Source organism: Motacilla alba, chromosome 3 (assembly GCF_015832195.1).
Source record: "Motacilla alba alba isolate MOTALB_02 chromosome 3, Motacilla_alba_V1.0_pri, whole genome shotgun sequence".
NCBI lineage: Eukaryota > Metazoa > Chordata > Aves > Passeriformes > Motacillidae > Motacilla > Motacilla alba.
This window is the reverse complement of record NC_052018.1, coordinates 60,463,590-60,487,584: the sequence shown is the minus strand read 5'-3', so window position 1 is coordinate 60,487,584 and position 23,995 is coordinate 60,463,590. Positions and strand designations below refer to the sequence as shown.

At 39.7% G+C, this 23,995-nt stretch overlaps 1 protein-coding gene across 9 annotated transcripts in view; it reads right to left on the bottom strand.

Moving 5' to 3' along the window:
* The window catches only part of ARID1B (AT-rich interaction domain 1B), a 326,580-nt gene that overhangs the window by 209,138 nt on the left and 93,447 nt on the right, over positions 1–23,995 (bottom strand). For all 9 annotated transcript variants that reach the window (XM_038133282.1, XM_038133283.1, XM_038133279.1 and 6 more), the window contains exon 4: positions 16,639–16,749. In XM_038133282.1, coding sequence (XP_037989210.1) covers positions 16,639–16,749 — 111 coding nt within the window. The remainder of the gene's footprint in view (positions 1–16,638; positions 16,750–23,995) is intronic.

Sequence of the window (23,995 nt, the reverse complement as noted above, 5' to 3'; positions counted from 1 at the left end):
TCCATTCATCCATGCAAACCACCTGAAAAGGTGCAGACCTAACTACTTCTAGTAGATGGATTTGCTGGAAATTCAAATCCTCTCAAAGAGAATGGGTGAACCACTTCTGACAAATGACATTTGTTGAAATGCTCTGTGTTCACAGGCTGCAATAAATTGGGCAATAACTAAGAGCTGGGGAACAAGGACCATGGCAAGCACTAGGATTGACTCAGAACTCCTTCAAAAACTAAATCCATATATTCACCTCTGCCACTACCATAAAGCATAAGGATTAAGTTTACATTATCAGTAGGAGGAACCAACAGGCCATAATACTTTCTTCTGTTTCTATCAAGACAGACTATATTAAGTCACAAAGGAAAAGCAAACACAAGAACACCCTAAGAGAATCAGAATCCTTGGATCTGACCTTCTCTCCATATTCTCCCTCTGTCATCTTTTTTTTTCCCTGCTTCCTGCACAGCTAGCTGTACTGCTGACTGCAGAACACTTACTGAAGAATGCATAATTACATCTCTTTAACCCCTTGCTGTCTCAGTGTATATACACTGTGCTTGGATCTAGGGTTTTTAACATGCCCCTTCCCCCACCAAAAAGAATGAAAAGATTTTGCACAGGCTAGTAATCCCCCAAAAATATAGGAAAACCACTGATATTGTCCTATTGCCAAAGATTTCAACCCATACAAATTAGACTCCAATGTTACTTCCCCACTAGCTGCTTTCATGTATTCCTCTCCGCTACATTTTATTTAAGACTGATCAAGTATACACACAGTAGAGTCAGTGAAAGGCAAGAACATTACCCACAAAAGAACATTTCAGGCCTGGTAGCTTCTGTTCACGTGCTTTTCTACATGAATCTTGCAGTGTGCAAGTGCAACAAACTCTTTCACTTCCATCATATCAATCCCTACTCTGAAAGAGCTTGAGAACCTACCCTTATGTCACTGACAGTATTAACTTCCTGTGAATTTTGTTCTTTATCCAATGTCTAAAAACATAAGCAACTCTTCAAATTAACAGTTACTTTTGAATTGTTATGGAACTGGTATGCAATCTCAGGCTATAGTGCTTGTGCTTTGCAAAATTCAAGAACTAGCATACTCTGAAACAATGCTTCATCATATAAGCAGTAAATATGTTTGTAGGCCCTAGCTGCTGCTGTTAAACAAGGACAAGAATTTTTTTCAAAAATAATTTCAGAAGTACCAGCTGTTGTGTTTTAATGGACAGGAGAGCTTAACTAATAGGCACATGAGACCACAGCAGCAGTCAGATGAAAACTATGGAAAAACAGAAATCCTGACCTAAAAAAGACTTAAACAAAAAACATTCCATGGGCCATCAGCTAATGAGAATTTGGGGTTTTTTTCCTCCAGTTTGTCTCTATTTCCAGCTAGTCAGAGGAATGGCTGAAGGCTTAGAATTCTGAATAAAGATACTACTGACCTATGAACGACTAGTTTCTAAATGAATCTTTCTTCACTTATGTATGGTTTGAAAACATATTGTTTTCAGCGAGGCTTCTACCTGCTGTTATAGCTCAGCAGAGGGCTACAAATATTATCAAGGAGAGCCATATTTTCTGGTCACTACAGGTAGAGCATGGGCTGCTGTGTACAACAGGTTTGCAGACTGTGTCCAAGGGGCTCGAAACGGACACTGAAAGAGAGCAACAGGGTGGCAACTGGGTAGAACAGACGTCAAGAATTACTCAGCCTGATCTAAGCTCACTGAAATCAGTGAAGGAACCCACTTCTGAAAAGTCTGAACTGAGTGCTCTAAGAATAAGGAAAAGTGGAAAAGTAGAGTGAAATTTACATTCACTTGGGACTACATTAGCTGTTGTTCATTGGCTGACTTGGAAAAAGTCACCCGTATGGAAGAGAAGCTACTGGTGTTCGAGTTTGGATTTTTTCTTCCACGTGATTGGGTTTTTTTTTTAAACAGGTTCTCTAGTCTTTTCTTCTCATTCCAAATCAAAGACTGATATCACCTACAAGAAGCCAATCTTTGACTCCCACGGCAAAAAGTAATAAAACATACAGAGCTTTCTGATCTTCTATATGTTCTTTTGTATCATGCATTATTACAGTTAAAGCTGAACTAGTTTTAGTTAAATTATTTTATCAAAATTGTCATTGTTTGATGAGGGCAACAGAGCTATGACAATTACAGCAACAAAAGGCCTACATGAAAGATTTAAAAAAGAACTGAGAAACTGAAAATACCAGGAACTCTGGAAAAACCTGCAGCAGGAATAACTTTAAGTTGTTCTGAATTCTGCAAATACAGCACTAAGAAGAACATTGAGTACCTAAATAATTAAAGTTTATCCTCTGTATTGAAACAGTCCATGTTTGAGAATTCATGTGAGTTTTAATGTTTAATTAAGGGATTTAAACCTCGTTTTAAGTGAAAACTCAGTGCAACCTTAACTATGAACCCACGAGGTCACCTCCATAATATATTCATGTTGGGAGATCCAGGACCTGGCTTTTACATAAGTCACTTACTACAAACACACAGTTCAAATATCAGTCACAAGCACGTGAAAAATCAATTTACAAGGAGATGAAAAAATAAATGTTCTAGGAGATGGGATATGCTAATGAAAATTAGTGTAGTGTGTTTGCTTTTTGTCCACATCCAGGTTTTGGTTTCACATCCAGTGACTGCTGAGACATGTTTATTTAGTGATTAAAAAAGAAAAAAGATTAAGCAGCAACTTTGAAAAGCCCTGTGTAGATAAAGATATGCCTGTTTTAGAAGCAATTAGTAATTTCTTATTCATGGAATGTAAACTGTTTTGTCTAATTTTCCCAGAATTTGCAGATTTAAGGGGAATGCAACTCAAAAGATGAAATTCATACCCATAAAGCCTGGAGATGAGAGTAAGCCTCTAGTCCAGCCTATTAAATATATGCAGTTGTACAATACTATATCCACACTTGGAGCAGATTTACCCATCATTGCCTTTTTTTCTTTCTTTCTTTCTTTTTTTTTTTTTTGTAATATTTAAACAGAATTTTAAAAACACATAAAAGAAAAAACTTTTTAAAATGTATGTTATTGCCACATTCATCAACACTACAACACACCAACTCCAGGCTGGCCTGCAACACAGCCCACAGCTGCTGTTGGCCAGGAGTAGATACGGGCCTCATGCAGATCTCAGGTGGCCGGGGAGCTGGGATGCCTGTCCATCTGCCATCCACCCTGGAACTCCCCGAGGCAGCAAATATATGTCCCTTGAGCTTTAGATGCACCAAAGGTGTCTACAGGAGTCACATGGATGCTGAAGATGGATGTGGTGGGGAGAGCAGGAGCCCTGCACACACAAGCTCCCCGCTCGGATACCCGAGCACAGTCTGCAGTCAGCTCTGTAGGTGAAATAAATCTCAGCGTTTCAAAATCCACTGTCCAGAAGCTGCAAGTCCATCCCACAGGAGGCACCATTCACATCACCACTGCCACATAGCATCAGTAAAAAAGGACAAAAAATGTGGAATATTTGCCTTCTCCTGAGATGTCCCTGGAAGTTTTTAGGACAGAAGGATCCGTGATAGATACAGATGGACAAAGCAAGGTGCCAGTAAGCACCCCATAACAACAAATTCACAGTTAAAAAAAAAAAAAAAAAGGGAGGGAGGGGTTTGGGAGAAAATATGAATTCCAGGTTTGCTTGTTACCCTCCAAGTTTGTAATAGAGAGACCATTTGTGTTGACAGGGATGACTGAATCCCTGTATCCACCGCATTTGACTGCACTTGGATATATGCCTCCTACTAGAGACTAAAATGAAAGCTATATTTTAGAGCACTGAAAAAGTGAAACAAAGCCTGCAGCTTGTGTTTATAGCAATACTTCTACATGTCTAGATGTATTTCACCAGCTCCACATTAACAAGAAAGGTGGTAGATGTAAATACTGTGTCCCCAGGACTGTTCTGGATTTTTTGTTCCCCAGCCCTTCCACCATGAGCTGCATCTCTTTTGAAGGCAGCCAACAAAATGCTACATGTGAAGAGTATGGTGTGAAAACACCATGGGCAGAAGAGAAGATGGGTACACAAATTAAAAGGCAGCCCCAAAATACCTCCTCAATCCAAATGTTCCACAATCATATCAAGGCTCGTGTGTGCTGACTTCAGCATCTGTTTTGATTAAATCAGAAGAACAGACCAATCTGCATTGCATTTTAGAGTGTTTCAAAAAAGCAGAATTTTTGGGAAAAAAATTTAAAATAATAATAAAGGAAAGCTTTTTTTCTGGTTTTGAACACATTAAATGGGAGCAACCAACTCTGCTGGAGGCTTGGCTCCAAGTTTTTGAAGGCAAGATCAAGGAGAGAAAGGGTTAAGTCCCGAAAAATAAAAGAGCAGCAGAGCAAATCTGTCTACATGTTTGAAAGGGCCTATAAAATGTTACAAGCAAAACAGGAAAGCTTGTGTTAATAATGCATAAACCAAAGGAGGGGGAGAAAAAAAGCTACCCATTTAATGGAATAATGCTTTTATCCCCGCAGTTAAAACGAAATAAACCATGACTATTAATCTGGTACGGCCATGTAAAAGCGCAGTTTTTAAACATTTTCTAGGAGGGGACAGCTCAGCGAACGCTCCGGCGAGCGGGGCCTTCGCAGGGCCGCGCTCGGCGCTGAGCACCAGGCTGGGCTCGGCGGAGGCCATTACCCGCCCGTCGCCATGGCGACGCTAACAGAGCGCCCGGCTTCAAAGACAAAGCTGTAATTTCAGACGCGCAGCAGCCAGGGGGAGCGGGGAGAGCTCCCTGCCACCTCACCAGCCATTACACAAATGCCCCGCACGCTGCCGAGGCAGCCTGAACGCCGCCCGCCCGGCCCGGCCGAAGGACGCACGACCCGAGCTTGCTACACCGACACGCTTTTGGGTTTACGGTGTCGTTCCAACCACCGCAACAACAAAAGTCGTTTTCACTCTTTCATCCTATATGAAAAGAGTGGGGATACTAGTGAGATCATCAGTTCTGGGGAGAAAACCCTCAGCGGGAAGGAAAAGCTCACTTAAGTTTCACCACTGTGTGGATAATGGCAATAAAAAGTAATGGTAGTGCAGAAATAACAGACATTAACTCAGCTTACACACTGCTGTCTCATCAATGTGCTCTTACTAAACGTGACAAAAATGTCCACTTAGAAATCAATCCGTAAAGCTGGCCTTGTAGCCTAGCAATAGTTCAGCGTGCAGCCGGGGAAGCCATGGATGCACCGGATGCACTTTTGAAAAGCTGCTGTAGCGAGTCTCCAGGAGGGAATGCAGCTCTGCTCCGAGGTGCCATGTTCCCCACTGCATCACAGCCATTCCCCGAAACCAAGATAAAAGTAATGTACTCCCCCCTTAGGTTTACCAAAGTTGGGTTACCTTGCAAACCCCTTGGAGAGGAGACATTAGAGATGGAGAAAAGCCAGATCCTTAAACAACCCAAAATTTGGAAGTATATTTTTTAATGTTAAGACATACAGAGAGGTGAGTATAATCAAAATGGTATTACAAGCATAACTGGGTTATTGCCTAGTCTGAAGGAAATCTAACCCTGTTCTGCAGAAACAGAGACACTTTGCTTCCCTCTTAGAAGAAAAGTACTGTGAGGTTTTCTACCCTTACCAGAAAAGCATCTTCTCACCTGAGAGAGCTAAACCCACAGCACAGCAGCACAGAGCGCCCTGGTTAGCCAGCAAACACAGCACACAACCCATGCACACAGTTCAGCCTAGGATGACATGCCAGCCCGTGAGCTGACAGGGTGAGCAGCAGCACAAGCCACCACACCCAGTCCCTGATCTACATTCTCCAAGGCACAGCGGGAGCCAGCACTTGCTGTTGGGTTTTGTCACTCTGTAAGGCTTGGAAATAGGTACTGCTCACAAGCTTGAGCTGGATCCTGCACGTGACCCTGGACCAATAACCCCAGCCTGAACTAGGAGAAGCATAAGCTGCCTGATCTGCACTTGTTTCATCGTGCATCTCTATTCTGCAGAATACAAAATTCAGCTTTTGACAAACCTGAGCCCATGTTATTCAAAATAAGCACACAGAAATTGAGAGTATGCAAAAAAATCAATATATACACATAGATGGGTATACAGAGTGTTTAAGATTGCAGGGAAAAGTAATAATTTTAAAAAGAAATAATAAAGGAAGAGATTGAAGTGGTTTTTTGTTTCTATCTTCTTTTAAATAAACTTTTTAAAAAAAAAAAAACCCTTTGCGCCATAGCTGATCACATATTTTGTTTCCAAGTTTCATCTTTAATGGATGTGGGTGGTGGAGAAAAAATGTGTCAGACTAAGTCCTTTAATTACTTCTAAACTCTGGAGTTTCACTGTGTGCAGTAAGTGAAGATAGTCTTTAGTTGGCATGGCTAGCTGACTACTGCCCTCTGACCACATCTCCATGGAAATGGAGGTCAAGTGATCAAAATTCACACAAGAGAGAAAGTTTGTTTTCCTAGCAAAAATAAGGTAAAGAATTTACAGGATACACTTCAGTCTGACCTATATTACTGTGAATATAGCATTAAAAAGCAAGCACTAGAAATCACTGGTTCTAACCAGCAAAAATTAAAGAGCTGAAGTGTAAATATATGCAAGTACATGCATGGGTGCATTTCTCATCATTTCACAGGATTTGATACGTAACCTCTGCTTCTTTGCAGAAGAGAAAGGCAACTCTGTAGATAGGCCAAATGGCCCCTCTCACACTGAGCTGTGGTCTCAGTGCTGGAATGACCCTCAGGCCAGAAGCAGCCCAAAGCTTCCAGAGCCAAAAAAATCCCTGTATTTCATCATACCTCAGAATAGGAACAAAAATGCTGTTACTGTGATTTCCAGTGGGGCAAAACGTCTAAAAAGCCCTGCAAGAAGAATCAGCAGTCATTTAAAAACATTGATGGGTATGCACAGTCTTCATAAATCTTTAAAGGTACAAGCAAAAAAAAAAGGAACGTAAAGAAGACTGATAAAAAAATAGATTATAAAATAATCCAAATGAAGCTGTGAGATGTTACTAAAAAAAAAATTAATTTGGCCAGGCCCCCCAAACAACAGCAATAAAATCCATAGATTTTAAGATTTTACAGCTTTGTTTCAATAAATTCTGAAGAGCTGTGCTGAAAATTGCACTGAATTTTTACTGTTTTTTCCCACTTTCATGTAGGCATAATAATTATGATACAACAAACAAGATGGAAAAAAAAAAGGTTTCTATGAAGCTTTCATTAAACCATACTATTAAGATCTTGACATGACCTGTAAGTTAAAATAAAGGAAAGAACTAATCTGGAGTTTTTCTTCCATCTCCGCTCTCCCACGGAGTATCACATGAAAAACTACTAAGGCTTTCAGTTTCAAGTCTAAAGCTAAAAGATAAAAAGTTTGCATCAGGTTTTATCCCACGCCATAATGAATTCATTCACTGGGGTCAATGTCTGTACTTAATCCATACACCACTGTATCTACCTATTTCATCTTATTTTGATTGTAACAATTGAGTTTAAAAATCTCAGATCACTTCCTTTATTTCCATACTTTTCAAAAGCAACAACTGGCTACTGCATAACTTGCAGTTTAAGAAACAAAAATGGTAACATTTTAGATCGCTTTCATTACCTTTTTTGCAAAATGCATGGGGAAATTTCATCAGCCATGGTACTGTAAATATACATGCGAATCTACACCTTATTCTATGGCTGGAAACAAGCTTTGTCCTCTACACTAAGTCCACCAGTGTATATTCAGCAAACCTTACTAAAGCTTACGGATGCCTAATGTATTATACATGCAAACACAAATACAAATGCTCATGTACACTTATCTTTATATATTACTTCCCAAAATGATAACTTCAATAGGAAGGTGGAAGATAAACCATTAAGTGAATCTCCACCTTAAGGGAAAAAAACAGAACAAAACCACCAAACCCAACACCACACTCTGATACAAATTCATGCAATTTAGCTATAATATAGAACAAATGATCCAGGATGGCATATTTTCCTATCCTAATGCAATTATTCAAATGTGCCTCAAAATTCAGGTCCTAAGTCATATTTAACACAGTAAATCTCACAATAAGGTTAAGATGATTAAAAGGGTCATCTGCAATTGTATGCATGGAAGGAAAGAGATCAAAAGCCTAAAGACTGGGAACTGAAAGTAGCCCTTTCCTGGCATTATCAGCTTTTCCATCTTAATTTCAACATTCTGTGATGCTTCAGCTCCAAAATTACACTGCCAATTCAAACCAGACCATCTTTACAAAGTCTTGGGCTTGGAATTGAGTAGGAAATGACACAGAATAACTTGCATGGTCTTAGCAGCAGGTTAAAATGTAAATACCTTCCAAAGACAAATGCAGACGCCCCCTCTGCTTTTGTGTGCGTGTGTGTTTGTGTACATGTATTTTTAAAGGTAAATTGATAATGGAAACTTACTTACATGAAACACACTTCAAAAGCACTTCTCACATACAGCACAATACAGCACAGATTCTGTAAAAAGTCTCCACACATCACTGTCTTCAAGAGAAGATTCATAGTGAATCTGAGATGTATGGCTCAGCAAAGAAAGGAAGGTTGTGGAGGGTTAAGTAGTGCAAGACATTAGGTTTAAAGAAAACACATTTAAGGAACGTTTAAAAACCTGTCTCAAACCTCAAAAAACCCCAACAAGCAACCAACAACAAAAGAACACTACTAAAATGTGTGAATGGCCTCACAGGACAGGACTGAATTTATCATTATTTGAACACGGTATTAGGAAACGAACAGTACGTTACAAACACTTCCCATTTGCACTGTGATGGCACCTAGAATCCCCAGCAATTATGGACACACCATAAACAATCAGACAAAGCACTGTGAAACCTGGCCTAATCTTAACACTATTGACCGTGACTGCACAAACATCTGCTCACACAGAAACAGCAGCTGACCAGGACCACTCAGGAGTCAGCGCCACATCAAAGACTGGTAACTTTTTTTTTTTTCTAAACATGAAAGCTGCAACAATAGCACCAGAAACCAACATGTTCCCAGAAAACAGGAATGGAAGAAGGAAGAAAAAGAAAAAGAATCTACTGCTAGGCTTCAGATGTTGCTGGTCAGAGTGAGTTACTGTGTTTAGCCAAGGTTATGAAGCTGAGGTCATACTTCACAATGGTTGGACAAGCAAAGGAGTTACTTGAAAAAAAAAATCCCATCTTACAGGAAGACTTGTGGTAAAAATAAAGAAAAAACATTTACAGTGTCTCAGGTACTTCCTGAAATGGTATTCAAGTGAGTAATACTCCTTTGTCTTACTTTCTGCATTGTAATCCCCATGTTCACACAGGCATGAACAAAGACATGCACCAGTGAATACATTAAGCTTTGGAATTTATAGTATGCTATCAACTCAAAATTTACAAACAACCAAGCAGATAAGATATCTGTCCTTTTATACACTATACATGTATGTACACACATTATGTAAAATGTTCAAACAGTAAAAATTGATCCCCCCCAAAAAAAAAAATCCCTACCACTTCAGAGATAGATTCTCAAATGCAGAACCTCAAATGCAGAACCGACTTGGAAATTTAGGCAGATTAAAAAGACAGCCAGTGCAGTTACTGCCCCTGCAGCAGGGACTCCTGAGCCAGGCATACAGAGGCACCCGTGCTACTACAGTTTACAGCCTTGCATATTAAAGTAACCTTGGGAGCTTTCAGCTCTCATTTCAAGCTGCAAGATTTGGTGGTTCAGGGGCTACCACAAGTGCAATTCAGTCACCCTAGCTAGGAGGGCAGCAGCCTCTGTGGAAGGAAACAACATGAGTTGGGGTGGTAAGGAAATAAAAATTAAAATGCTTCAACCACCCAAATTAAATCTAGTTTCTTAATTTCTGAATCAACACCAGTACTACTCTAGTATTTGGAGGTATATGATGCAACTTCTCATGGCTTCAAAAAACAGTGCAGGAAAAAAGCTGCTAATACTTTACTATCCCGCTTAGAACAATATTGGCCTATTAACTACAAGTTTTTGCAACCTTAACCACTACTGGGATCTATAATCCCTTAGTAGGTTTCCCACATAAATTTCATGTAGAGGTCAGACTAAGTATTTCTTTTTGCATTTGTAAATTTTCTTGGATCATAAATTAGCCATTTTGTTATTACAGGGATGTTGTAAACATTGTAAATGTAAAGTATTTTGAATCTGGAAAAGGTGATGAATAGTCAAGTATCTTTTTTACAATATTTAGTGAAATTACTTTTTATACTTCAATAACAACCTGAAACGATTCTTTTAAATAAATATTATCAATATGTCAGGCAAAATCAAGTAATTCTGTAAAGCACTAAACACAAATTAGTAACAATAGGTCCTTCTCTTCACACTATAAATATTAAGAATACCTAATTCAAGCATCTGTAATTTTGGTTTCAATGTTTCAGTTTAATTCTACATGGACAACACACGTCCAGGGCTGCTCTGCGCTACTTTAATTGCACTTTTCCCCCAAAATGGGACTGAAAGTTAATGTACAAATTGACTCTAGGACAGTTAATCACTTTGACCACCCTACATGAAGTCCTGGTTAAACTGAAGTCAGATGTAAAATGTGGGCTAGGACATGGGCACACAAAGTTCCCTCCCCTGATACCATCACCAATGTCAGTGGTGCTGTAGTGGCTCACACTGGTTTTGACCCATTTTTCTGACTGACATAAATGGGAGGCCACATACAGAATCTGGATACAGCAGCTACAGAGCATGTTTTGCACACAGAAATATATATACTCGATCTCTCTATACATATGTGTTGAGCGGTTCTAGCTACAGGTTTACAAAGAATGTTAAGGGGAAAAAAAAACCACCAAAAAAAACAACCTAGCAACTGCACTTGATCCAAAATTAAAATAACTTGGAAAAAATAGTAACTTCTTCCAACTCAGCATGTAATGGCTAAGAAAAACCTTTGAGATGGCTTAGTCACTTCTTTGCAACTTGAAGCTTTTTTCCTTTTATTCCAGGCTTAAACAAAGTTCAGTGGGGCATCAAACTGCCTCAGTTTTAAATTACAGTCTGTACTTTAAAATAGAATGCATGCACCACATGTTCCTGAAGCTAGAGGGTGGGAGTGTTATTCACTGAAAATTGAAGGCTTGTTGAGTCAATAATCTTCTTTCACAGAGTAACAATTTTCAGCTAAAATTTCTTGACCCAAACAAAGGAAAACAAGATCATTCCGTTATTTTACAATGTTGCAGAAAAGAGAAAGGAAAAGTGGGAAAGAGGCACACCAGTTTTATCCTTCTTCATTTAAAAACAGTGGAGAATTTAATTCACAAGTATTACATACTTGCATTTCTTTCTTTTCATGGTTTACCGTACTTCCAAACAGATATTTTCAGGCAGAGACATGAACAACTTCAGGACAGATTTGCTATCATGTACTACACACATCTATCAGCTGGCAACAGCATTTGCCTCCCAAGAATTAAAAAAATCAATTTATAGGATTTTTTTCTCTTCTTTCTCAAACTACAAACAATACTCTGTAATTTTAAAATAGTACTTAAATTTAGATCAAACTTTGTATTTGCTTACCTGCAAAGAATTCAACAAAGATTACAAAAACGATAGTCACTGCACTATCTTCTCCTTTAATACTGGTTTGTCCTTACAAGAAAGGCTACAGTGGTAATTAATATTTACATGATGGTAGTGCCCACAACCCTGATCATGATTAGGGCTTACTGGACTAAGCTGAATATAAATGTCACCAGAGTCCCTCGTCCTAGCAGTTTAATCTCTGAGAAAAGAAGAGTTACCTCCTGCTCCCAATCACAGTTGCTCAAGTAATGCTGGCAAGTGTTTTCCTGGTCTATTAAGACTTCACCCATTAAAGGCATTTGTTCAGGGTGTGCTGTTGCTGGAGATGACTTTCCAAGCTACTTCATGTTCTAGAAGTGGAACAGAGAATCTGGATTCCCAAACCCTCCCATGTATTTTCCTCCTAGCCTACACCTACTGAGATCCATCTGAAATAATGCTGTTCCATAAGCCAAGGGTATCTAGGTTTGGATTTAGTTCACTAGTAATTCCCAACAGAGGTCCTCTGAAACATGATTTAGTACCCGCCTTCTGCAACAAAAAAGGTGTGTCAACTGGAGGAAAAACTGTCCAGCACTCTAAACATCTTTCAGAGGCTCATTAAAATGAGGTGGAACAGAACTGTGAAGCAGTTAATAAAATCAGGAAGGGATTGCTGATGTGCTGTTTTCCACGGTATCAAGCATAATGAAACAAGACAACTGACATCTTAAAAAAGTTTATCTGTCCAAGCAACAGTACGTATTATTTTGAGCTCTAAAGCTCAAACAACTATAGATGTGCAGAATCACAACCACCTTTGTCAGGTCACAGATCTGCACGAGATTCAAGTGGCATCCTACCTCCACTGCTGGCTACTGTTTTGTTTTGCATAGGAATTGCTTTGCCTCAACAAAAACACCCAGTGAACAACTGATGTCACAGAATGAATCCATAAACTCTGAATTCTGAATGATCTAGCAGAGTAGCGATTCCCTCAATTCCAGATACAATCTTCCCCTTCCAACACTGCATGACCTCCAGAAAGCACAAGATAAACCTAAGTTATAACGCTAAAGCTACAATTTCCCTACAGTTTACACAGATGCAGGTGAGGACCACCACAACCCCACCTTGTCCACAGCCTCCATCCATGCATGCTCATGCCTCCGCACTTGCACTCATGGGCTTGCATTAAGCAGCTTAGGGATGGGAACTGGCAAAAAACTCGCCTTACAAAAAGAAGTGAACTGTCTTCTGTCTGTTTGTGGCTCTGTGATTGCTACAGGGCCTGACTGTGAACACTCGAATCTGCTGTGCCACCATGTCTCAGCTGACAGGATGACAGCATCTTAAACCCTTCCAGCAAGATCATACAGTCTTTTAGGATATGGCTAAACTCGAAGCTGTTGGAGCCCCTCCGTCTGTCCACTTTCCCATCAAAGCTACTGATTTCCATCTCGTTGTCCAAGGTGCCACTGATGCCCATGCAGTTACTCAGTGATTCAGTCAAACACTAAACCAGAAACAGAGGGAGATTATTTTTCATTTGTTTCAGCTCCCCAAATCAAATCCACTGGCCAGTCCCAGGAGCAACAGAGGAGGAGATGGGATGGCACAGACAACATGTGGTGGGGCACGCAGCAGGCTGCAGCTGCCCTGGCTTACAACAGCTCAAGATGCCACAGAGCTTTTACCTGTAGGTTGCAACAAAAAAGCCTTAGAAGAAACCTGTCCTTTAAAAGCTTGGCAACCTTAGGCAATTCGACCTCATAGCTCAAAGAAGTACACATGATGCTGGGCAAAAAAGGGCCTTATTAAAACAAAGTAACAGTAAAAACAGTAGCAGCTACCTGAAATTATTTTAATACTCATGCCAATTTAAAAAAATTATATTAATTAATGTTTTCTCCTCCTTATTCTAGCAACACAATCCAATGTGAACATTTATAAATGCACTTATTAAAGACAAAATAAAGGATTAGTCTTCATACACACACACAGCCTACAGCTGACACAAGCTCCTTTACTGCAACAACAAATCTGCAGATACATCCTTTGGAAGCTTTTTCCTTTAAGTCTGCTCCAGCTTTCTCACAATAGAAAAAAAATGTGTATTTTGCTATTATCCCTTAAGTCTTGATAAATATGTTCTGTAGTGGTTGTTCTCCAGACAATTTCATTCAGGTCTCTCTCCCTTTATCCCTCCACTCTAATAGGGAACAGTTTCTGTTTATGACTTCCTTTCCTTCTCAGAGTACCTAACTCCCATGTTTTCTCAAAGGCTTGAGATTTCCTTCTAATTGTGACCCCAACAAAAGTGCTTGGAGCACTATTCTGTGCAACTTTTCATTTGGGCTCTCAGTGACTCCACATGGTCAGAGACCCACAGGTCAAACCCTCCAGATATCAGAGCAGTTAGGAGAAGGAAAGCAAGCATTGTATAGAATCTGACAGGCCATTAGAAGTAGCTAATAAAGCCATATTTTGTTTGTAGCCATTTGTTACCAACCCACATTACAAATTTGTCTGCTTTGAACTTTATGGGAACATTCATGCCAGGACTTTTATATACAATGTGTGAAGGAAACGGAACAACTATTGAGCTGTTTAGCTGCGCTTACTGTGACACAAACCTGCTGAAAAAACTCCCCCAAAGGGTGACACAAGCCAGCATTCAGTGCTGCAGAAAGTGGCCAGCTCCTCTTCGAATCCATCAAAGGGAAATTCTTTTTTTAAAGCCACATCAGAGAAAACCATTCACCATTTAGTATTACATCTCTTTTGTTGTTTTTCGACACTTGTATAAGCTTGCTATATAGCTGCTGTGATTTTACACAATGCCCTTAAGAAATAAAAAGATAACGGGCAAATTGTATAAATACCAGAATACCATGAAACAAGACATAACTAAATTTTATTAAAAGCCTAACACCACTGCTATAATTTCAAGCTTCACTGTACAGACAACATACTGACTACTACCCTGAAGAACCACATTACCCAAAAACAAGCTTAAGAAGCCATATTGAGTATACTAAAATGAAGCTAACTAGGAATACTGAACAAGGAACAGTGATTAAGGGTTTTCATAAGCAGTCTAAAACAGAATACAGAATTCTTCTGCTTCAGGGAAAAAACCACCATGTTCAAACCATTACCCCAAATAGACTTATATTAAACCTTTTAATGTATGGATCATCAAAAAAACCCCTTGGTGCTGCATACAAAGAATTGAAGTTGTTTTTAAATTTGAAAAACAAAACAAACAAAAACCCCACACCAACACCAAAATACAGAATTACAGTATCCTCCATTCCCTTCCACATGAAAACAACAGTGTTTTTTGAGTGTATGAAGTGTTCTCAGGTTATGCATCAAAGCTTTTCAGTAATTAGGAGTCTCAGTAACAGCATTCGGGACCAACTTAGAGTTTAAGCTCTGTGGCCAAAATGGTTAACATTCACTGTTAATACAACCAGCTTACTCATACCTAGAATAATTATGAGCTACTAAATATACCAAACACTCTGGGAGACAGATAATACCCAATACTCTGCTTAAATATCATGATGCTGGAGATAGGACAGAGCATGGATTAAAAGTAGGACAATTGTTTAAGAAAAAACACAGGCAAATTAGCAGAACTTTAGCTGATAAATAACTTTACTTCTCTCTACCCTAATAAACATTGTTAATGAAAAACTGGGAGATAAAATGTCCTTTTTAGTATCCCTGCCTTTTAAACTAGGTAGTTGTTGCCAAAACAGTTCAATGTCCACAGGAGCTACTATTTTTAAGGCAACTGCCAGCATCCATTTTTGAGAACTGCTCAGACAAACCAGTCTGTTTTAAAAAGGGATCCTGAAAACTGTCAAATTAATACTAGGTTCAAAGCAAATGGATATCTTTTCTCATACCAGTTTTCATAGCTTTTCCTGAGACTTGCATGTCTCAAATGTCATGTAAAGAATTTGTAGCACATATACTCTCCTAGGTGCCAAAGATGTAACTTTAAAATGCTATGAAGATGTTTATTGCCCTATTTTTAGGGATTTACAATTGTGCCATGTGCCAGAAGTAATATATACAACATACCACCAGATTTCACAAATAAATGTTATATCTTGATACAGTAAATTTTCAGAGAGATTTCTCAGTCAACTGCAAATGAATAAATACCCAGTGAACCGTGGGAAATATCTTACATGTTTCTGATACATTATTCCAAGCCAGAGGTCACATAGTTTATATAAAGTTTTCATCATTTAAGCTGAAGATATTCTAGTTGGTTTAAATTCATGCTGGTTTATACCAACAAACAAGAAAATCCCCAAACCACAAGGAGCACACAGAGACAAGGCTAAGTACTTTGTCCATTACAAGACCTTCAAAAATGCAAGCAGCTGCAATGTCTTCACAACATATATTCATTTGTGCTGTTTCCCCCACAGCAGAATGCATAGAGCTCAGAAAAGCTGATAAATATTGGTCCATAATAATCTCCTAATCAAAAATCAACCTAGCTTAAGTATTGCTGTCATTCCTGCTTCTACACTTGTGTAGTAATAGATATCATCAGAATTAACATGTCAAACTCATTACTGATTATCATGGTTTGGAACAGACAGCTCTTGGTAACAGTATTCTAAACCAGAATCTACTGAAAACATTTGAAAAAGGACACAGAAAAAAAGCCTCCTCCTCACCAGATTGGTTTTGCAAGAATGGAATTCCTAAAGTTAAAAAATCAATCAATTTCCTCTATGTAAATACACATGTGCAGAAGCATAGAACATGCATGTGCATAAATAGTGCTGTTCTGAATCAGAAGAAGCCTAAGCCAAGTCCACTCACATACAAGCTATCTTCCCATATTTTTAAAAACAACTTTTCATCAGCCTTACTTAGTATTTCTTCTTTCACTGCTTCTCATCTGCTCATCCCACATGCAATTAACTGGTATGTAAAGTGCTTTCAATTTTAAAATACTGAAACAAACATGTTTTTCTTACTGGTAAGCTCGATGGTCTTTCTTGCTGGATTAGATTCAAGTCCTCATGGTTAGGCTTTCCTGGGGCCATAGGGGGTTGAGATCTGGTTCCATAGCCTTCCTGAGACATGTCCTGCAACAACAGTTGTAAAAGAATTATTAACCTGACTCAGTAAACATAATTAAATCTGCATCATGGAAGGGTGAAAATGAAACAGCTGAGTGCTGATGTTATTTTTTGATCTGAAGTTTTTACTAGTTAAACCTTTCTGATACAAGTATCAAGTCCACACAGGTACTGCTATGACATGGGCTGTTTGTAAAGAAAACCAGGGAGCTAAGATGCATGCCAACAACCAGCAGGGAATCATACCACTGAAACACGGGAAAACACACAAAACCAAACCACTTAAACAACCCCATTTTACTGTAAAAGAGTTAGTAGCAAGCATAAACATTCATCCTACTCTAAGACGTATTCTCAAGCGTTTTGATGAAGTACTGAGCCAGGTGGAAGACTGGACTTGAAAATAGGATTGCAATCAGGCTGCGTAATCAGACTCCTGTAACAACCCTGGATTTACCATCGGTATCACTGGCGCAAATTTCAAACCCTGGCCATCAGGTCATAGCACACAGCACGGTCACTGCATCTGCTGGAGGCACGTTCTGTTGGAGGGTTGGAGGGAACATGTATTTGATCAAGCTATAGCTCCAAAGCTTGTACCAGTAACCTGGGGATTTTCCTCCCTACACAAGCCCAACCAGTCGTAGTTAATGGCCCAAGACAACACCCACCATGCATGGGTGGGGGGAGCAATGACACAACCTCCTGTCCTGCACCCCATTCTCCCACCCCCCAGCACAAGCTCGTAGCACACACACAGATACTTGCCCATTGCAAAGCCTTAAATTCAGGCTTCATTTTAGCTTCTATAGCAGGTTCTACACCAGCTTCTTTAGGGAAAACAACAGAAAGCTCAATACTGACTTCAGCATGTATAACTGGCAGGGAAAGCTGAAGAACCAGTTCCTGCTAGAAAAGATATCTCATCTTTTTTCTTTGTTTTTAAATGATTTAACTCTCCTCTCCCCTTTCCTAGTTTACTACCAGTTCAGTTTGCTACAGCCACCCTAAGGCCTTAGATTTTGTGGCATACCTGAAGCAGGCAGGAGCTGCAAGGCACAGAAGGACAGGGCAAGCTGCCCTCTGCCCCACCCCATCATCACCTTGCTGCTGCCTGTGCAGGGCTGCTCGGGCAGCCCAGTGCCCACACAGCCACAGCTGCGGCTCATGCACAGACTCCAGAAGGCAGCTGGCTGGCAGAGCAGAAAAGCTTTCTGTCTCTGGTTTTAGCCCAGCTTCTGACAGAGAGAAATTTGTTAACAACTGTACCATTTCCATTCAGCCCCTTCCACCCATTTGGACTCTCCCAGATTATTTTAAGGGATGCAGAAAATTCAATGGGGCTAATTAAACAAACCCCAGCAAACCTGATACGATATAAACCCAGCAATAAATGACCCTATCCCTAAGCCTGTGCCAAGTAAAATCAAGAAACACTTAAAAGGCCAGCACTTCAATGTGGTTACCAGCAGAGGGTAACAATTAGGCTTAAGGGTGACAAAGGCTGATGGCTGAATGATTATTATCCCCTGTGACCCCCCGCACTCCCTCCCGCCCAGATTTCCACTTGTCACACAGCTCTCCTGCTGTGCACACCAGCAGGTTCCTGTGGATTAACAGTGAGGTTTAAAATCAACAAATGGCACAAGGCCTCCATTCAGCAGCCTTCACCCCAGTACAAAGGAGTAGAAAGGTGCAGGACAGCTTCACAATAGGCAAACAAATGAGCAAACCTCTGCTTTCCTTTTTATTTAAAAACACGCATGCACACACACACCACACTCACGCACGCTGGGGCTGTCACTACACAGGCATTCCCAATGAACCTGGCAATCCCAGATTTCAACTTCCAATTCAGCATTCAGTGCTGCTCTTCCTAATTCTTAAAAAATTACACCAAATAAAAACCACTTGTCAAAACAACAACAACAAAAACCACACAGCTATACCAAGAGTGGTGAAAAAGGATAAATGGGATATTCAGTTTAGGAGATGTCATTGTAGAAACACAATTGTATCTTTTTCCAAACAGACACTACAGGATTTTGCTGGGAAACAAAACATGCTTTTTATATTTTGAAAAATCAAGAGCCATTACTTCCTTACAAAGTAAAAGGATGGGCTTTCTCACGTTTGCAAGATTTTAACCTCGCTTCCTACTGAAATTTCCTGGGAGACCAGAGCAGGAGAGAGAAGAGACAGCATGCTTTCTCATGAGAAATACTGCAGGTTGAACGGAGTTTACTTTTACCTGGTATTTGAAGACTATGTATGAAATGTCTTTCCACACACTGAAGAGCACATTAAAAACCCCAGACACAACACCCTTTGTCTTTTTAAATGTACTGTTTTCACAGAGCTTTCCTTTCTGTCTGTAGAAAAATCAAATCCATTTCCTGAGTTGCAGGTGAGGTTTGCAAACACACAGACATTTGTGTTTGTTAATGATGCAAGCACCTGTGCACTCCAAATGGGACTGAGATTACAAACTCCTTCGTACATTCTCTAAAGCTATGTAGATACTCCAATCACCAGAAACTTGGAAAGCGGCTCTTGAGAAATAAAGGATCAGTTTGCTCTCAGTAAGCTGCAGGCTTGGGAATCTCCCAGATGAAATATGCATGGGACTGTGTGTATAATTTTATCTGTTTATACACATGTATTGTCCAATAAAAACAGTCCATTTATATCCTAAACATAATGATTAAATAATAGCATATTTCACTAAGAGGTTGGCTTCATAACCAGAGTAGTGCTTAGTATCATTTTCACTGAAAAACAGAAGAGAGAAAATCTCTACTGTCTGTCTTCAGTTCTGCATTTGGAAATTTTGTTAACATACAGCATATTACAGAATAGCGACAACAGATTTTGAGAGATAAATAAGAAATAAGGACAGAAGTATTAGAGTAAATTGTCTGTCATGGAGGAAATGCATGGAATTGGCAATTCTCACAGCTTTGAAAGGTCATTTTTCTTCCTAGCATCTAGGAATGGATTTATCGGGGACTGAAGAGAGGGAACATAAGGGGAAGAGAAACATGTTACCATGTGTTGTGATACAGTCATGGCTGAGGAATTCCCCATTGATACTGGGGCTCTGTCTTCTCCTGGGATTCCTGACTTTTTTTTTTTTTTTTGACTCCCAGTATTTCATCCATCATTGACATCGGCTTTCAAAATAAAGCTTATGACTTTTTATGAATCACAGAAAATCCTTCCTCCCATAGATGAGCATGTGTGTAAGACAGAAACCCAGGCTTTTATAAACAGAAGGCTACAAGTTTCCACTCAGAACTTCCCAACTTGGCACAAACCCAATCATATCATAGCTGTTACAGCACAAACTGTCAACAAAGTTGTAAAATAACTAAAGTCAGGGTTTCCCCCATCAGATTTTAGAAAAGCACAAGGACAAATAATCAGCAAGTCATAAACATATACTCAAAATAGCTGAAGTTTAGACTTTTTTAGACTTTTTAAAACATATTTATGATTAAAATAGGTAGACAAAAAAAGGACTACACAGAGCCTAAAGCCTATATATTGGGTAAGCTGTTCAGAAATTGATCCATAAACAATTATTATATTTGGGAAGCAAAAATAGCAACAACAACCAACTGCTCATAATTCACAGAGCCTGGACTAGTTATTCATCTCCTATTTCCGTACACTTTCAGCTTTTTCTGCAAATTGAGGTATATGGAGCTCAAGATTTCTGCAGTCTAAGGAGTAAGGGAGGAAATGGGATATTTTCATCCCTCTTGTTCTCTGTTACTGTATTCATCTTAGAGATGACTTTCAAAGTCTCTAATTCTGGTGTGGTATTTCGCTACCACAGAGGTTTAAAGTGACTGAGTGAGCCTACATACTGGCCTGCAATAAAGTCAAAGGCTCCTTGTTCCTGCCTCCCACAATTCTTGCAGCTGGACACACATCCCTTAGTTTGTATCAGCGGTCTTTATTAGACCACTTTGTTAGATGGTGCAACTTATAACTTGCCAGGTAAGTAACCCCTTCCCCTTCAGCTTTACCATGGCTTACTGAATTGAGCTGGCCTTGGGAAGGATTGGGTGAGCAAGAGAGGAAGGAAACTTCCCTTCTTTGGCAGCAGCCAGCCATGAGCCTGGCTCCACACTTGCAGGAGTCAATTACACTGCAACCACTTTGGAGCAGGTCACTGCCAGACAGCTTTTTCCCTTTTTCATGTGCAGTGGTAGTTAGTGTCATGCTTACATTCTCTAGCTGGACGTAGAGGAAGACAAGCAAGCCTGTCCACATGGATGTGTTCTCTGCAAATCTGAATAAATATAGGACTGAAAATGATTGAAACCATATAGATGCAATGCACATTTGTTTTAAGTTTTGCCGAAGAAGATTAGATCTAATTATCAAAGAGTTTAAATTATTTTTAATGGAAAATGAAAGCATAGTGAAAATATTAATGTTTGAGGGAAAACCACATTTAAAGGAGGGTTGGGTGAGAAATGTCATTCAGGCTTCATTCACTTCTGCAGCGAGTTTCAGAGGGATAACATGACCACCCAGGAAGATAAGTACCATGATGGTTAAACAGAAAGAAGATAATTTATTTAAAATAATATGCTAGAACTCAATCTGAAAAAAAACTCATTAAAAACTATTTTAGCCCACATTCTTGATTCAGTGGGTTAATCTTAAGAACACTTCAAGTGTGAGAGCAGCAAATTCTATAACAATGTGACAAGCAAAACTGAAAACAAATGTTAATTTTTTATATTTTTTTTTTTTTGCCTCAGACCACTTGAGAATGGAAATCAGAACCCAGTAGAGCAGCCAAGAGAAGTGGACAGCCCTACAGGACAGGAGTATTTCATCTCTGAAGTAATACCGCTGAACAGAAAGAAGCCAAGCGATATGTTAGGGGCTATGCTAGAAGGATATGCCTTGTTACCAGTCAACCAAGCATGTGTTCATTCTCTGTAGATAAGTACGTATCAACACATCTCCCCTATTTCTACCTTCTGCTCTAACAGACTACAATAAAGAAAAAATTACTTACCAGAATGGTGACATATCCCTAAACAGTCAACTTCTAGCCCAACCCTAATACCTAACATGTAACCTTCCAAGTTGTATACTCTCTGGCAGCACAAAACTGACAACAAAGGCCAGCCAACCTGTTAGAGGAATATTGTAGGTAAGGCTGCGCTCAGAAAAAATGTTATGCCCAAGGGCACAGACAACACCGAGTCTCACGCAAGCAGCCCTGTGGGGAATGATCCACTAAGGACAAAAGAGCAGACATGTTTGCTTGAATCCTGGCCAGATGGTCTGCAGAAGTCCTGCAGGATGTAGATGGACTCTTGCAGAAGTTCTTGGGTCAAGAAGAAATACATACATACATATCTTGAATTTTATGAATCAGAAATGGGGAAGGAAAAAATGAAACAGAAGCCTACAAAGCCTTGAAGAAAATTGCTATGTTGCAGCTGGAGAGCACTGTGCACAAAACAGCAAGCAAGCCTCTTGCTGCACAGAAGGAACAGGTGACTGCAGGAAAAAAAACATTGGTTTGTCGGTCCTAGCACCTATTACACCAACAAAAAAGAAGAGCGTGCTAACTACCGGAGATGGATTACCAGTGCAGTCTGGTAATCCTCTTAAACACACGAGTCTGTGTTTACGTGATGAACTGAATAAACCCTGTTCACAACCAGCATACATAAATCACTTCAAGCCACCCCTCTAGCACCACCACGGAAAGCTGAATGGAGACAAGGAAAGCAGCGGTCCTAAGAACGGCAGCCAGGAGGTTGGCATCTCCCGCAACACCTGACACTCTTTTGCTGACTGCTACGTCAGCGGGACCAGCACGCAGCAACTGCAGCTCTTTCAGGTCGTTATCATTTGCCCTCAGCCAAGCCAGGGCTGGAACATGCCCTCAGAAACAAAGATGATCCTCTGCCTCACCAAGTTAACTTTGGTCTTCAACATCTTTACAGGTACTAAAGGGAATCAACAACTTCAGAAAATTGCCAAAGCAAAATAGCCCCTTCCATTTCAAAGAGGAAAAATTAATCCAGAAATCATAACTAATCTGTAAGAGAAAAATCCTACCATGTACATGGAGACATTTGGAAAACCTGCCAGTTTGCATGCCTCAAGCACTGACCAGTCACTGTCTGTAAAAAACCTCATCACCTTCTTCAATGTTATTAATACTGCTCCTTCCAAGATAGCTGCAATTTCTTTCTAAAACTTACTATATCCTAGATGTCCTTTGTTAGGCTGATTTAAAAAAATATTTACAATGGTAACATAATTTTCTCCCTTCATGATCCCAGTTATCATGAAATGACATGTAAGTTAAGTCATAAAACACTGCAGAGGGTAGAAAAAAAATACCCTAAGCAGCAGTTGATGCAAAACATACTTAGGTAAGCAAATCTATTATTGAGGGTGAGCCCATAAGAATTCTCCAGAAGTTATAAGCAACTCAGACTACCTATCAAAGGCTTTTTGCTGTAGAATACACTGAAAACATTTTTAGCACAGTCAGGGTCAAGAAAACCTCCCCACATCTTACAGGAAGATTTTTTGTTTGGACAACACAGCTTCTAGTCATATATTAGGTAACCTGATCCAACTACCAAGCCAGAAGGGTCTTTCTTCCTCAACGCTCTAGTCCATTTTCACATGTGTCTTGCTATATGGCCTCCAGGAGCCACATTAAGCAAGTGATGCAGGAAGAGCTCCAAGATGAGATCATTCTCAGAAACCCTTATCTTGCTTTTCTCTTTCGCCACTATTGCATTCCATGGATCACAGAGCATATCAATAGTGGTTTTAATCAGAAACAAGACATTTCTTTTCGTTTTCCTCTCTCATACTTGTAACATGCCACAAGAAAAATAGGCCAGTTTGATGTTTGTATTAAAATGTGACTGTTGCACAGTGCACAACCTGATAAACAGCTGTCAGCTCTTCATTTACAGGCAAAAAAGGTAGGATTTTGTTCTACAGATCTAAAGTTCCAGTGTAAATAAAGAGACGAGAGAGAGTCCAAAGAAGTAATCTGAGAAATGTAACTTGGAAATGAGGGGTAAAATGATCATTTTATTTCCATGCATTTTCCCATGTTTACAGAGCTTTTTGGACTTTTCCTAAAAAAACCCACAAGTCTTGACAGTCCAACCACGCTTTCATTTTCTACACCCCCTCCTTCCTCTCCCTGACATTTTTTCACTGACAAAGCTATATTTAAAACAAA